We start from the raw sequence: 14,213 nt of genomic DNA, 5'->3' as shown, positions 1-14,213 counted from the left end.
GTGTGACACCCTTGCTATTGAAGTGATCATTTTCCAGGGGTGAATGTTTTTTTTAACAGCTACTGTGTAAATCCTAACTATGTATTAAATGTATTAAAAATAGTAATAATAGCTGAAGAAACCTTAAATTGCAATGATGGCTTACAAAAGTCTCTTTGCAGTCTCTTCATGCACCTCTGGCCACAAACTGATGTGTTTGTAACATGTTCTGAAGATTTGTTTTTAAGTCCTGCTCTTCTCAGGGTTTATACACACCTCCTTTTGGCTAAAACTGACTTACTAGTTTTGTGGCTCCTCTGTGAGGTTGTCAGTCCTGTCCCACTAGATGGCATCTGTGCCTTCAGAACATGCTGGTGCTGCCTGATTTCCAGGGAATCCATTTTAAACATGGAGTTGCATGGAGGAGTTAATAAATGAGTAGCCCTGCCTCAGGCTCTTGCGTCTTAAGGTTGGGCTGGTTTCCAGCACTGATTAGTCTTTTAGCAGTGTTGCTCTTGTTGCCAACACTTGTTCCAACTGTGACATTTGTAAATGAAAGTTGGAAGTAGAGAGCAAGCTGCAAAACCTTTTGTATGGTGTGTTTTTCTTTGAGCCAAGCAGAGTATGCTCTGGTCACGTTTACTGTACAGGAGAACACACACATGCTTTTTTCTGTTCTCTGCTTGGCACTGACTCTTTTGTACAGCAGATTTTGTACAGCCCCTACAAAAATGGCCAATGTTTATTGCCTGACATTTTTTCCCTGTCCAAAGCTGTGTGTGTGATGACTGTAGCAGATCTATGGAAACTGCTGTAACCTGTTTTTTATTCCTGTTTAAGAAGAAGAATTGGTACTTAACCAGTTTGGATGGGGCTGATGGTGGTTATCTGTTCAGTAGAGACTGTGGCTGTGTCAAGTTCATCCTAATTTATCTTCTCCCTGGTGATTACTAAAGGTTGCATTACATAAAAGAAGTGTTGTGGGGCTCGGGACAGTTTTGTGCAGGTTGGGATGACTCAGTTTTACATGTTTAAGTCCCCTAACAAGCTCTTATTTTACTAGGGCTTGGCTGGCAGCAAGTCACTGGGAGATCCCACCTTGTGCTGCACTGGATTTATTGTTTACAGCATGAAATCAGCTAAGGTGGCAGGATGTGTTGGCATGCTTTTTGAAGAGGTGTTATGAATGGTCTCGTGGGAGATATGAGCTGCTTTGACAGTAGAGATGAACTTTCCTCTGAGTTTACAAGAGCCAAGAAGTCCTTGGGCACAGAAGCTGTGTCTGCTTATGCAGCCACAGTCTGTGTGATTTTTTTCCGTTATGGAGAAGTTTTTTTGTGAAGCTGGAAATACTTTATTTGCCATCTGGAACTTGGAAGATGTGATACATTACTAACCTTGTCTATTTCTGATGTGATTCCTTTCAGGACTTTCCTTAGTTGACAAGATACATTTACATTTATCTGAATATAGACACTAAGGGGGTGAGGAATATTACAAATTACTCAGAATAAGATTTTCAAGGGAGAAAGATATTTATCACTCTTCCGTAAGAAAAAACTCCACACAGACCTTTCTTTCCTTTAGTACATAGCATGATACAGGGTTGGGGGTAGAGGAAGATCTAGGTGTGTGATAGAGACAGTATCCATTGGACATTCACCAAGAAGAATAACAGTTTAGAGGTTACCTGTGTTAAGGTTTTCTTCTGTGTTTTGTAACAGTCTGGCCAAGAGGAGTTCTTTTCAGAACTTAGCTATTTAGTGTTCCTGAGAATTTCTAAAGTAGAAGCATTCTGTTTTACAATTGAACAAGGTTATTTCAGCTATATGCTTGAAATCCACATATGCAAAAAGTAATATTTGGTGTTTTAATATATTTAAAATGGTATTTTAAAGGGTTTCTTAACATGCAGTGTGGATTCAAAATGCACAGTAAACTCTCAACAGAACATAAATTTAGTTGGGTGTGATGTATCAGAAGTAGTAGATTTGAGATACCAGAACATTTGGAGGGCATATAATATAATTAAGAATAATTGGATGGTTAAATCCCTCCTCAGGCATATTAATATTCTGTAATGTCACATACGCTCAGGAAGCTGGGCATATGTGAAGTACTGCGTGTTCTCATAAATAAATATGTTCAATAGCCTGTTTTGTAAAAGTTTGGGGAGGGAAAAAAGTCATATATTAAATGTTTAATGTTATACTGAACTTCAGTGAAGTTTGACTTTTTTCCTGAGAACATTTTCTTTAGCTTTTTTCAAAATAAATCTTGGGCTTCATCTTCATGCAGGGAAAATGGCTTTATTGCAAGTTCACAGTCTTGATAGTTTGTCTGTTTGTATTTGTTTTAAATTTTTGGTGAGACAAATAGGACGTCTGAGGAAATAATGCTTATACTGGACCATTTTCAAGTTGCTCTTATTTCCTAGCTTCTCTTAACCCCAGTCTTGGCTAGAGTCAGATAGTGAACCAAAAGAAGCTGTGCAGTGTCAACTTTGAGTGTCTTCCATTGCAATTTCAGTCTTCTCAGTGTCTTAACATACAGATTTTCATCTGGGATGACTTGAGAGTGAGACCAGCAGCTCCACAGTAGTACATCAATGCCCAGTGCTCTCACAGAATCCTGTAGTTCACTTGTACATATAGTACATTTTGGGGCTATACTGGGAGCTGTTGTAGCATTGAATCTCCCAGAATAATTGGCAAAGCTTCCTTTTTCCTTTCAGTAAAGTAGTGCCTATTTTTACAAGAACTGAGTTACTGTTATTGTTCTCCAGTGCTTTGAAGAGCTTTTGTGCAATGTTTCCCCCATGATAATTTTCCTGCTAAATTTTGTAACAGAAAATTGGAATGTGCTTGTGCTTTATTTTATTATTTTGCCTTGGGCTTATGTAAACTGGTCTTGGTGACTATTATACTTTTTTTTTTTCCATCCTTAGTGCACAGCTCTGTGGTCAACAGTCTTTCCTTTCATCCCTCTGGAAATTATCTGGTTACTGCTTCCAGTGATTCAACTCTTAAGATTTTGGACTTGCTAGAAGGAAGACTTCTCTATACTCTTCATGGTCACCAGGTGAGGCAAAGCCTTTTTTACAGTGAAGTATAGACTCATAATAAACTGAGCAAATTCATGCTTGAGACTTACATTCTTCTTGACCAAAAATTGTTTGAAAACTTCCTTGTGTAAAATCATGATTATAATACTAATATATTGTCTTTGAGATCATCACTGTTTTGAAGGGAAGGAGGTAAGGCAGGAATGGAGAGAATGAGAAAGCAAGACTAAAAGTGAGCTCCAATACTGAGGATTCAAATCTAAGGCAGAAGGAACTCAGAGCAGCACCCTAGACTGACTGACCCTGCCAGCCACTCTCTAGTGCAGCTCTGTCTCCCTCCCTCTCTAGAGAGCTGCAAATAACACTTCGCCCCCTGACACAGGTGTTTTGAAGATAAATGCTGTTCATCTGGCAGGAGACTCAAGAACAGTAGCAGTAAAATAGAGGAAATCTATTTTGGTATTTGATTAGGGAACATCTTGTTAATGGACTGAATCACACAATTGAAGGTGATAAAATGGTGCTGGTTGGTTAAGTTTAACTGATTGGCCTATTAGTATTATGCTGCTGGATGTGTTGGTTGTAAGGTTAATTTTATGAATGCTTGGAGCTCTCTTTCTAGATCTGAAATGAAAATAAATAGACTAATTTCATTGTCCATGCAGAGTGGGGTGTGAAGAAGCAGGACTGCCTTAAGGGTTTCCTTTCCAAAGGGACAAAGAGAACAGAAATTCTTAACCCACTTACATCTCTTTTAAAGCGGGGGCTGAGTTTTAAAGCGTAAAAACTGTCAGGGGAAAACCACAGCCTGAGGCTTTTTGGAGATGATGTGGATTGTTGTGGGCAATACTGGTATCTGAGTAAGCTGTAAAACTGATAATTTTGTCTTCTTGTGGCTTTGTTTAGTGACTGCCTTGTTTGATATCTAAAAAGGTCAAGTTTCTTCAGTAACTTCTCTTTTGCTATATATTAATAAAATTTTCTTCTTCTTTTTGTAATATTAATGGGAAAAAATTGGAAAACCTTATGCTTAAATCTTTCGTGAAGTAGAGCATTGATTAAAATTGACCAAAGGGTTCAACTGTTAAAAAAATGGGGAGGAGATAACAAATCCTGGTTATCCTAACATGCCAGCCTTGGCTGTATAAAACTGTTCTTGGAAAACTGGACTAAGTGGATACTCCTATCAGACAGGGGCTGCAAAGCTTCTGTTGCCTTAATCTTGTTTTAGTATTTTAGTATTTGTCTGTCGTGTTAATCTGCCAAGTGAGTACTTGGGAAGCAGCTTCCTGGAAAAGGGTAAGTGTTGGAAGAACGGGAAATCTTTACACTTTCCCCAGTTCCCTCAGGAAGGGATGTGCCTGGTTATGGTTCAGCAGGAGGCTGAACCTGCTTGCCATTTTTCTCCCATCTGAGCTGCTAGCTGTGCCTCACTGACTGCAGTAGCACAAAAAAAGTTTAGCACTGAATGAGGGTCCAAAACTGATTATGGTGATCGAGGTCTTCAGAATGAGCAATAGGAAGTCCCTTTAGGCTAATGTTGTACTTAACTCGAGGCTTTAACAGAACAGTTTGTGGATCATCAATTCAAAAGTAGAATTAAAGCTCCCTGTTCCTCCTCCCTGCTTCAGATCAGTAAAACATTGTCTGCCTCTTTCTCCTGGGCATCTAACTGGCACTGGAAAAGCTTTGCCTTTGGCACAGCTGAAGAGTAGCTGCTGTTGTGGCATTTACAGCTCCTTCATTTTGGAAACAAATATTGAAGTGGCTGGTAGGGCTTTCTTGTTGTCTTTAAGGATATTGCACTGAGATACCTCTGGAACCAGTCCTGGCATAGTCCTGCCTGGCATTCCCTGTCTGGAATGTGCTGTATTGTTGTGGGATGGTTCTTTTACTGCCTGATTGAACAGACACCTTGCTTTTCCACTAAAAGAATATGGCAACTTGTTCTTTGTTCCCAGTAATCCACTGTCAGTGGCCAAGGCTGTGCTGCCACCAGGGGTGGATCCACTGGGATGGATTCCTGCACTGGCTGCTTTTCCAGCTTGGTCTGCTTATAGATAAATCCAGGTTACTTAATGATGAGGGACTTTTTTGTGCCCTCTTTTATCACTGTGATTTGTGCCAGTATCCCCAAGTGGCTGAGAACAAAGTGGTGTGGACTTTTTTGGTCATGAAGTTGATTTGCCGTTTTAAGTGAGTGCTGCCGGTTAGTCAGATGGACAGCCTGTTCTGAAGATGTTCTTGAGTTGTGACTTTTCGAGGTTGAACGTTCTGGTTGACACTCTGTTCCTAGTTTGACAGCTGGCTGCTGTTACATTGTTCTGGGAAGGCTGCATGCAAGTGGACACTTGAAGGAAAAAATACCTTAAGGTCCTTTAGGCATACTTTGACGCAACTACTGGAGTGCCAGGAATTTGTTAGCAGCTGATTAGCTGTAGTTTACACGGGGAGGTTGGCCAAGTTTACATTGCTGTCTTTAATTAAATGTAGCTGGCCCCTTGTAGCAGAAGGATCATTAGAGACAGAAGTTTGCAGCTTGGAGCTGACATCTTGCAGCTGCAAAACATCATTCTGTATTGTGCTGCATATTTTGGTTCTGGAGTGCTTTGAGCTGTGAAGTGCTCTTATCTAGTTCCATACAGATGAGACACTGGCTTGGTATGTAAATCCACCTCTAGTACTGAATCACTGTTGAAGAACAGAATGTTTTGGGGCCCCTAAGCCACCCCCAGAGGTAGAGGAGAGCAGGTATGTACATGGTACTTGTCTGCCCTTTGGAGTGGTTTAATTAGAGCATTTCCAGACTGACTTCCTCAGTGGAATGGAAGTTCTCAGTAAATATTTAGAAAACATCTCATGGTTATGTTCATAAATAGAAAATGCAAAGTTACAATTCTTCAAGCAACCTTGACTTGAACTATGAAGTAGTTACATTTTACCTGCCTGGGCAAGATAAATGCTCCCTGCTTTGCTCACTGACTAATGAATGAAATCTCCTGAGCAGGTGCACAGGAAACAAATGTGCTTCTTTACTGTCAGCTTCCAGCTCATTCTTCTAGTGCCTGGGTGGCATTAAATGTCTGTGAGGGCCTGGTCCTCTTTGAGGAGTGTGAGGACATCTCAAGGCTACACAGAAGTCAAACAAAAAAGAAAGAAATGTTTGTGTTGCAAACAGCAAGCAATTTACTTTAGGCTATCATTTCTGAGTTTTAAAAGGAAATAGGAGTTCTCTGTCCTTGCCTTGTGTTTTTACAGACTGAAGCTTTCAGGAGTTAAAGCTGCTGAAGATTCAGCTGTAAGATGCCAGTGTAAATTTTCCCTATGTTAGTTGTAGCCCTTGCTCCCTGGTGAAGGAGGGTGCAAACACGACAGTCTTGCTCGGGAATTTTTCAAAGCCCAATGCACTGAGACTCCTTGGGACTTCTTGTCAGAGATATTCCACCTGAAAACATCCTTGTGGTCATTGCCACCTCTGTTCCCTGTGCTTTTCTCTTTGGTTCCTTTCCCTTCTCCCTTTCCTATGTGACTTGCCTCTTCTCCCATGCATGAAGCAGCTGAAAGCACTGTCAACAGTGGCAGTAACTGCTCTGTTTGTTCTTAGTTCTTTTATGCCTAGAACTGATGATGCCAGGGCTGGGATCCCAGTGTGCTGGTTGCTGCTGGATTTGCTTCTCAGGCCTTGTCTCCTCTCATGTCTCCTGTTTCTCTTTGCACTAGTTAGTCTGTTCCTGGAGAGTTTGGCTGAATGTACTGGCTCTCACTTCTACATCTCCTTTTGTGGCAGTGGAAGAGGAAGCTCTCCTTTAATTAAACTATTTGCATCCTCTAGATATGTCTTATTCCAGCTCTTAGCACTTTCCTTGCTCTCTTACCTGGCTTTTCTCTACTATGCATTTGCTTCTCACAGGACTGAAACAAAAGTAAAAATCTACTGGCATCCTTGACCCCACTTGTCTCTCCAGCTTCCTTCCACACTGCCTCTCTTTTCATAGTGCAGACAGTGCATCATTAAATACTCTTCTCTGGTTTATTCCTGGACCCTCTCCAATCTGGCTCTTGTTTCTTCTGTTACGCTGAAGCCAAAATGTTAGCTCTGTTCCTAGCTGAAGTCTGAAAGTCTGGCCTCTCTTGACTTGCCTGTTGGTGTTGGCCCTGTTGTTGTTGAAGTCATGTGCCTTCTGTGCCCAGCAGCTCTGGGAGAACAAAAGGGTGTTCAAGAGGGATTTCTCTGTGATTGTCCACTTATTATTTATGGATGGTACACATTCATCTGCTGCTTGTGTGCAGGTGTGAGTCTGGGCTCCAGTGATATTTCTCCAGACTAAATGCTTGTCCATTCTCTTAAGTATTTATTTCAGAGACATCTATTTTTATCTCTACCCTTGAAAGCTTTGTGTTCAAGGATGCTATTCCTGTTGTCTTATGTCACCTGTGTGTCAGTTACTGCTGCTATTAGCATCCTGCCAATCACTTGGTGTTGTAATCTGTGTCCTGGCTTCAGATCCTGTCTCTCTTGGTGATTAATGCATCCAAGTCATTCAGAATAGCCTGACCATCTACTTTGAAGGCCAAACGTAATGTTTTATGTAAGCTGATCAACCTGTGAAGTGCTAGGGCAATATAGGCCTTGCGGTCACTAACCTCCTTTGTAGGAAGTGGGAAAATAGGGAGAAAGTGTAATCTCTGTCTCTGCACATAAATTATGTCACAGGCTTGACCTCACCTTTCTCACCTATGAATGCAGCTAGAAATGGGCTGTCACCTGGTGTTTCAGCTGCCATGCCATGCATATCTGACCTTGCCTGAATTGTTTGATGGCAATGCTGCAGCTAACAATGAGATTTGATGTTGTTATCGTTCCTTCTCTATGGCTTCCTTTTTCTTTGTGGTTGCTTTGCTCCAGCAGGTGTTTGAGCTGTTTGTCCTTTCCAAGGCTCTCTGGGACTTGCCTCTTACCTTGCCTGGTACTCTTTCACCAGAGGAGATGAGTTGAATATCGCTTGGTGGCCATGTTCTTCTCACTCTGCAATTTCAGTGGATGACTTGTTGCTTTCCTCTGTACTTTTCTTCAAAATTTCTGCAGCTCTCCCAGTATCACCAAAGCTGCTGTTAGAATTTCAAACTCTACTGGACGTGCGCAAAAGCTTGACAGTCTTTGACATTGACCTGCTGAGGATTAAATAGAAACGTTTCTTACCACTGACATGGTGTATGTCATTGCCCAACCCCTTCTTCCTGCAGCTTGCTGTCTAGTCTGAGGCAAGAAGCTGCAGGAGTTTGGGGATTGGTGCTAACAGCTTGTGTGGAGCACCTTGCAATGGGGGTGCAGACTGGAAATTCTGAATCTCCAGGAAATACTAATAGAGGACCATTTGATCCTGCTACAGAAAGAGGAGCTGAGTGATCCTGTAGAAGAAGGTTGTTGCATCCTACAAGTTCTAGTTATATGGGAAATAAGTTTAAATTCTCTCTACAGCTTCTGTAGAAGAATATGCAACTGCTACTTTTTGCTACTCTTAATGCAAGCAGTAAGTTAAAAGGGGGGGGGGCGGGAAAAAGAAGGTTTAAATTCTTCATTCTCCAATCTCATGTCTGTTACCCAGGTCTTCATCACCTGGGATGAATGGAAGTTAGACTGTGTCTAATAACTGGCAAGTGTAGCTTTTTATTTTTGTTTGGTGTGTTAATATTAACTTGCAAGCGTATTTGGCAAACTCTTATTTGTATGTTGCTATAGCAAACTTGTATCTTGGAAGAGTTCTGGAAGTGCATGTAGCAGGAATACTTTTCACTTAATTTATGTCAGCAAATCTGTAGAGGGTGTTGTGTCTATAGACTTGTTTGTTCCCTTTCTTTCAATTTATAAAGGCACATTCAGTCTTTGATATAATTTTCTATTTTGGGAAGAATATGTTCTGTTGAACTTTTTTTCCCTTCAGAATGCCATGACTTTGGAGTCATTGCCTGTTTTTATGTGATTAGTGTTTCACTAGATTTTGTCTAAATACACTGAAATATTTAGACTGATAAAAATATTTTTAGGAAACATTGCTCCATTCCAGTGTTCCTTGCTTGTGCTTGTTCCTGAACACTTCATCTTAAATTTTTTTCTGCCCTCCTAACTCTGACTGGCTTATTAGTCCAAGAGCAGCTTCTGTAAGCTCACCTCAATTATCTTGGAGCAATATTCACCACTGCAGTTTTCTGGCTGTGGGGTTGTTTCTGCTCTTTCTTACTGCTTGTCTTTGTATTTTTTTTAGAGCCTCCATTCCTGACATGTGATTAGAGAGCTGAACACCGGGCTAGGTGGGTGGGAATAAAGGCAGAGGCACAGTTTGTTTCAGCTGATTGATGGCAGTGTCTTTGGTCTGAAATATCTACCCTAGTTATTGCTGTGTCAGGTGAGTGAGCTTAGTCACACCAATAACTGCGCCTGCGGTTTGGAATTGCTGCTACTGGATCGTTCCTGGCAAGTCCTCTCTAGTGAGGTGTTGCTGTGGGAAGGTCTCAAAACATTTTGAAATCACTGCATGTTAAATGATATGGAAACACCTTAATGTGTTTTAAGGAAGCTAAAACTCTTCACAATGGGATTGAGCCCAGCAAGGTTCTGGTTTTGCTGCCATAAGCCTGTGCCAGCATGTTTGGAAGCCCACAGTACAGTGGGGGGACAGGTTACAGTGAGAGCTGGGTGCTTATCACATGCAATCTTTGGGTATTTATCTATCTTCAGGATTTATTATGTTGAATTCGCTTTTACAAAGAAGGCAAAGAAAGAGTGTGAGGTTTCCATGCAATGTCCATTGGAAAGATGTGGACTCAGAATTGTGTCTCCTTCTAACTTGATACAGGGTGAGGAGAAGCTTCTTAATTGCCCTCTGAAATACATGATCTTATTTGAAGGAGGGTAATTGCTTCTGTCAGGAAGTGTATGATCACATGGTGGAGTTTTCTGGTGGTTGTTGTGGCTTTTCTTGTTGTGTTTTTGGTGTTTCCTCCCAACCCTCCCCAGCCTGTCAGCTCCATAGGCAGATTCTGAAAGTTCTCATTCTGACCTCTGCCCATGCTGGTGAACAGTCTGCAGAGGAATGTGTTCAGCAGCTGACACAGAACTCCACGGTCTGGGTTCTCAGCTGTTTACTCTGAGCAGAACAGTTTGTCTGTTGTGCCTGGGCTTGAACACACGTAGCAATTCCTGAGCTCTGTTTTAACTGCAGCTCAGAGCTCCTGCCTCAGCCTTCCCAAGTGCGTCCTCCTGTGCGCTTGCTGGAAGGTGGAAAACACATTGAAATAGGTGTGTGGTGTGAAAGGTGTGCTGTAGCACTCAAGTATTTGAAGTTTCTCAGAACTGACTGTTTCAAGAGTGAGGCTTCTTCACAAGGCAGGTGCTGTGTAGACATGACCCTGGATGTATTAACTCTGGCATCCCTCCTATGTGATTACTAAGAGAAAAGCAGTTTAAGCCAGCCTACTATGCAAAAACCTTAGAGTTTCAACACTTTTAATAAGTGAACAGGAGTTCTAGAAATTTCTAATTCTAAAGTGGAGGGGGAATGTTTGAGGGGAACAAGAAAAAGCCTGGTGCTGTAAAGATTGGTTTGTTCCTGTCTCTGCCAGGGTTATTGAAAACTGGGTGTCTTAAACTGGGGTCAAAAGTGTGGGAAAGGTAATTGCCAGCAAGCTTAGCATCTTAATTATGGCCCATTTACCTGACAGGTTAGAGCTTTTCAAATTTTGCCTTTAGATTGCTGATGTCAAATGATAAATACCTTGTAAAGCTGTAATGAATGGAATGTTGTAACACCTCATTTTCTTCTTTTTTTAAACCTGTCTTTTAAATGTCTTTGCAGGGACCAGCTACATGTGTAGCATTTTCAAGAGATGGAGACTTATTTGCTTCTGGAGGTTCTGATGAACAGGTACCTAATTCATTCCTGAGTTGCAATCCAGCTTCACATTTCTTTAAAAGCTGCTGCTTTTTGTTCTGTGTTGTCAGTGGGGAAAGCAAAAGTGTACCCTTTATCCAGTATGTCTGGATCATGCTGACATGACTTGCTGCTCTATTAACAACATCTATGGAGGTCAAAACCAATCTTTTTGGTGGTAATGTAAGACATGTAGCCTTCCAAGAAACCCTTACTCAATATTCCAGCTGCAAACAGGCCCGTTGCATGAGCCTGTGCTGCAAATATGTCCTGGTTTTAGCACAGTGTGAGTTATCCTGCTGAATACACACAGACTTCAACGCAAAGTAGTGGTCTGAGTAAGGATCATCAGTCTTCAAAGAGCTGTGTTGTACTGCTCTTAATCCACAGGCTGGGCCAGATGGCAATGCCCACTTTTAACAGCACCTTTGCTAGCTGTTAAGAGACAAATTCTATTTACTTAGAACATCACTTTTTTTCCCTGTTGCAAAATGGAATGGGCATTCCATTGGTTAACCGTGCAACAGTGAAAGAAAAATGCTTTGATTTCATGCAAAACAGTGATTCAAATTTGTAAATGAAGAATAAATGCTCCTTCTGATGAGCAGAAGAAGAACCAGATGAGCTGTCTGGATTCTTGGGTGTCTTTCAGACCTCTGAAATTGTTGATTAATTGCTCTAACATTTTTAGACTTGTAGAGTCACTTCTGAAGGGTTTACTCCATGGATTTCCTCTTGATATGTTGAAGTGGTTTATGTGTTAGAGGCCTCTTTTCTGAAATCAATACTGTGTTATGGAAAGCAGAGCCTATAAGTGGGATTTAAGTTTGGTGTCCAGCTGACAAACTAACTTAAGAACTCTAATGCTGGTCTTAGTACTAACTCTCCTTTCCCTCTGAATGAGTCTTGTGATAAAAGAGTGACTGGTTGGTTGGGGTGTGGCTGGTAAATGTCATAGTGATGAGTGTGGTATTTTAAAATTTTTGTGGCTTTAATGGTGTATTCTTCATGTTGCTTTGAAGTTCTCTTGGTCATTCCAGTTTAATGATGTTCTTGATGAAAAGAATGTTGAAAGAGGTCACTTACCCATTGACAACTCAGTTAAACTGTCTGTATTTACCAGCATATTTACAATCAACATCCTTAATTTAATTAATGGCAAAGCTCTTCTAGGGGAACTTCTTGTGTATTTGCTGATTTTTCTCTGAAGGCTTGAAAAAATATGATGTATAAGTAAACCTAGATGGGAAATTTTAATGGAGTTAACTTTCTTCTGCAGGTGATGGTGTGGAAGACTAACTTTGATGCTGATTATGGTGATGTAGTGAAACCCCAGAAATATGGCAGCAGTGTGGATGGGACCCATGGTACTGGGGTAGGTCAGCAACCAGTAATTGTGGAGAGTTCCTCTTCAGTACACTTTGTGCAGCCTTAGAGTGTGTGACTCAGGTGGTTGAACTGTAGAATCATCTTTCTGTGTTGTTTATTTGAGCTGCAAGACACCTGGTTTTTATCTAAACTTGTATTGTTTGTTTTTGTTTAACTGTACTTCATAGGGCAATTATATATAATCTTAAAAGGAAGATAAACTTAGTGCATGTATAGATGTGTTTTTTAGTAACAGCCCCTGTTCAGGAATGTGTGGTTCATAATGACATGAATGATAGTTCACAAAAAAAAGCAGATGTAAGCAACAACTGAAGTTGGCTTTGCTAGCTGATATGAGTCCTTCAGGCTGCTGTCAGTCCTGAAAATAGAATTCACGATATCTTTTCACTGACAGTCAGCAAAGACAAAAAAAATTGCTGTGCGTAGGTGTCACACATGACAAATGGGTGACATATTGTACTGGAGCTTCTTTCCTAAATACCTGGAGACATTAGTTCATATCTGTTCCCTGAATCATGTGTTGAGACCTCTGAGTTCTGACTGTACCTGAGGATAAATCCAGCAACTGAGTAATTCAGTGATGTTGGCTGTTACAAAAGTGACCCTTTAAAGCTGCTGCCCGTACAAGCTGTAATTTTTGCACGTGGTGATGATTCATTTAAACATCTTTATTTTGTCTTGTCAATCTTCGGATATTTTTGATACATTTGGGGATACTTAGAGGATTCTGCTGTATGTTACTGCCATGGCTGGATTTTGGTTATTCTCATTCAGCATGAGCTGTAAGCTGAAAGGCTTTCTGTGAACCAGGGGTCTGAATAAGTGGCATTGCCCCAGCTGAAGGGCAAACTTCTAGCCTATGTCTGTTGCTCTTTGGCAGTGTCTTTGACCATATCAGTTTAGATCTTTACTGGGGTACTAAAGTTATCTCTCAAACACAGTGGTGTTTTTATTTAATATGCCTTCAGTCCATTGGTGGAGATATTGGAATAGCCATGGTATTTTGGGATCGACAGGATTTGAGTTTGTAGCTCTATGCCTGATGCCCTACTATGTGAGTGCTGTGTAAAGAAAGCAAACAAAGCCTGAGGTTGGTTAGTGTGGGGTTAGTGGGAGAGCATGGGAGGAAGCAGTCACAGAAGGAAGGAGGTGAAAGTGTTTATTGATCCTTGGCTAGTTTTGGCTAAATCTGACTTCTTCCTTTTCCTCCCCTCCTGTGTTCTAACTCTAAAGTTATGCAGGCTATGAAACTATCAGTCCAATGACCTCTTTGTTTATTAGCCTATTGAACTGGTCTAGCTTTGAACTCTATCTGCTTTAATTTAAAATATGGCATAGTGTAATACTGGGCTGAAATACAGCACAGATACATCCTTTCTGGGAGAAAAATAACACTTTTGGTTTGTAACATGCCAGTGAATGGCTTGAAAAATACAGACAAGGTATCTGCTAATGGGAAATGATGGTAAATTTACTCTCTCCCGTGCTGCTCGTATTGCTAGAACATATTATCCAGTAGTAATTTAAAGAAAGGAAGAAATGCTTGAGCTCTTCTAAAACTTAGATTTTCATTATAAAACCTCTTAAGATGTCCATTGAAGAGAGCTGCTGAACAAATCCCTTGAACAATGACTAACCACCCTGAACATCTGTCCCTCTAACACAAGTGTTCCCCTGTGGAACAGGGTTTACGTGGCCAAACATCCAATAGATGCTGCTGGGACCAGCTGTTTGTGTGCCACTAACTGTTGTGTTGGTTCATGTGCTGGTGGCTGACAAGGGTTTGCTCTAGTGATGCTCTGAGCCTGTAGGAAACGGGGCACTTGATATTCTGGGGTGTAATGTGTTTGGAC

At 41.0% G+C, this 14,213-nt stretch overlaps 1 protein-coding gene across 9 annotated transcripts in view; it reads left to right on the top strand.

The window, feature by feature from the left end:
- The window catches only part of POC1A (POC1 centriolar protein A), a 53,290-nt gene that overhangs the window by 15,839 nt on the left and 23,238 nt on the right, over positions 1-14,213 (top strand). For all 9 annotated transcript variants that reach the window (XM_014251544.2, XM_014251543.2, XM_088061775.1 and 6 more), the window contains 3 exons: positions 2,927-3,060; positions 10,897-10,965; positions 12,251-12,346. In XM_014251544.2, coding sequence (XP_014107019.2) covers positions 2,927-3,060; positions 10,897-10,965; positions 12,251-12,346 — 299 coding nt within the window. The remainder of the gene's footprint in view (positions 1-2,926; positions 3,061-10,896; positions 10,966-12,250; positions 12,347-14,213) is intronic.

This window comes from Pseudopodoces humilis, chromosome 13 (genome assembly GCF_049639895.1).
Source record: "Pseudopodoces humilis isolate 2021_Gansu_Grassland_sample_001 chromosome 13, ASM4963989v1, whole genome shotgun sequence".
Classification (NCBI taxonomy): Eukaryota; Metazoa; Chordata; class Aves; order Passeriformes; family Paridae; genus Pseudopodoces; species Pseudopodoces humilis.
This window is presented reverse-complemented; position numbering and strand designations above follow the sequence as displayed.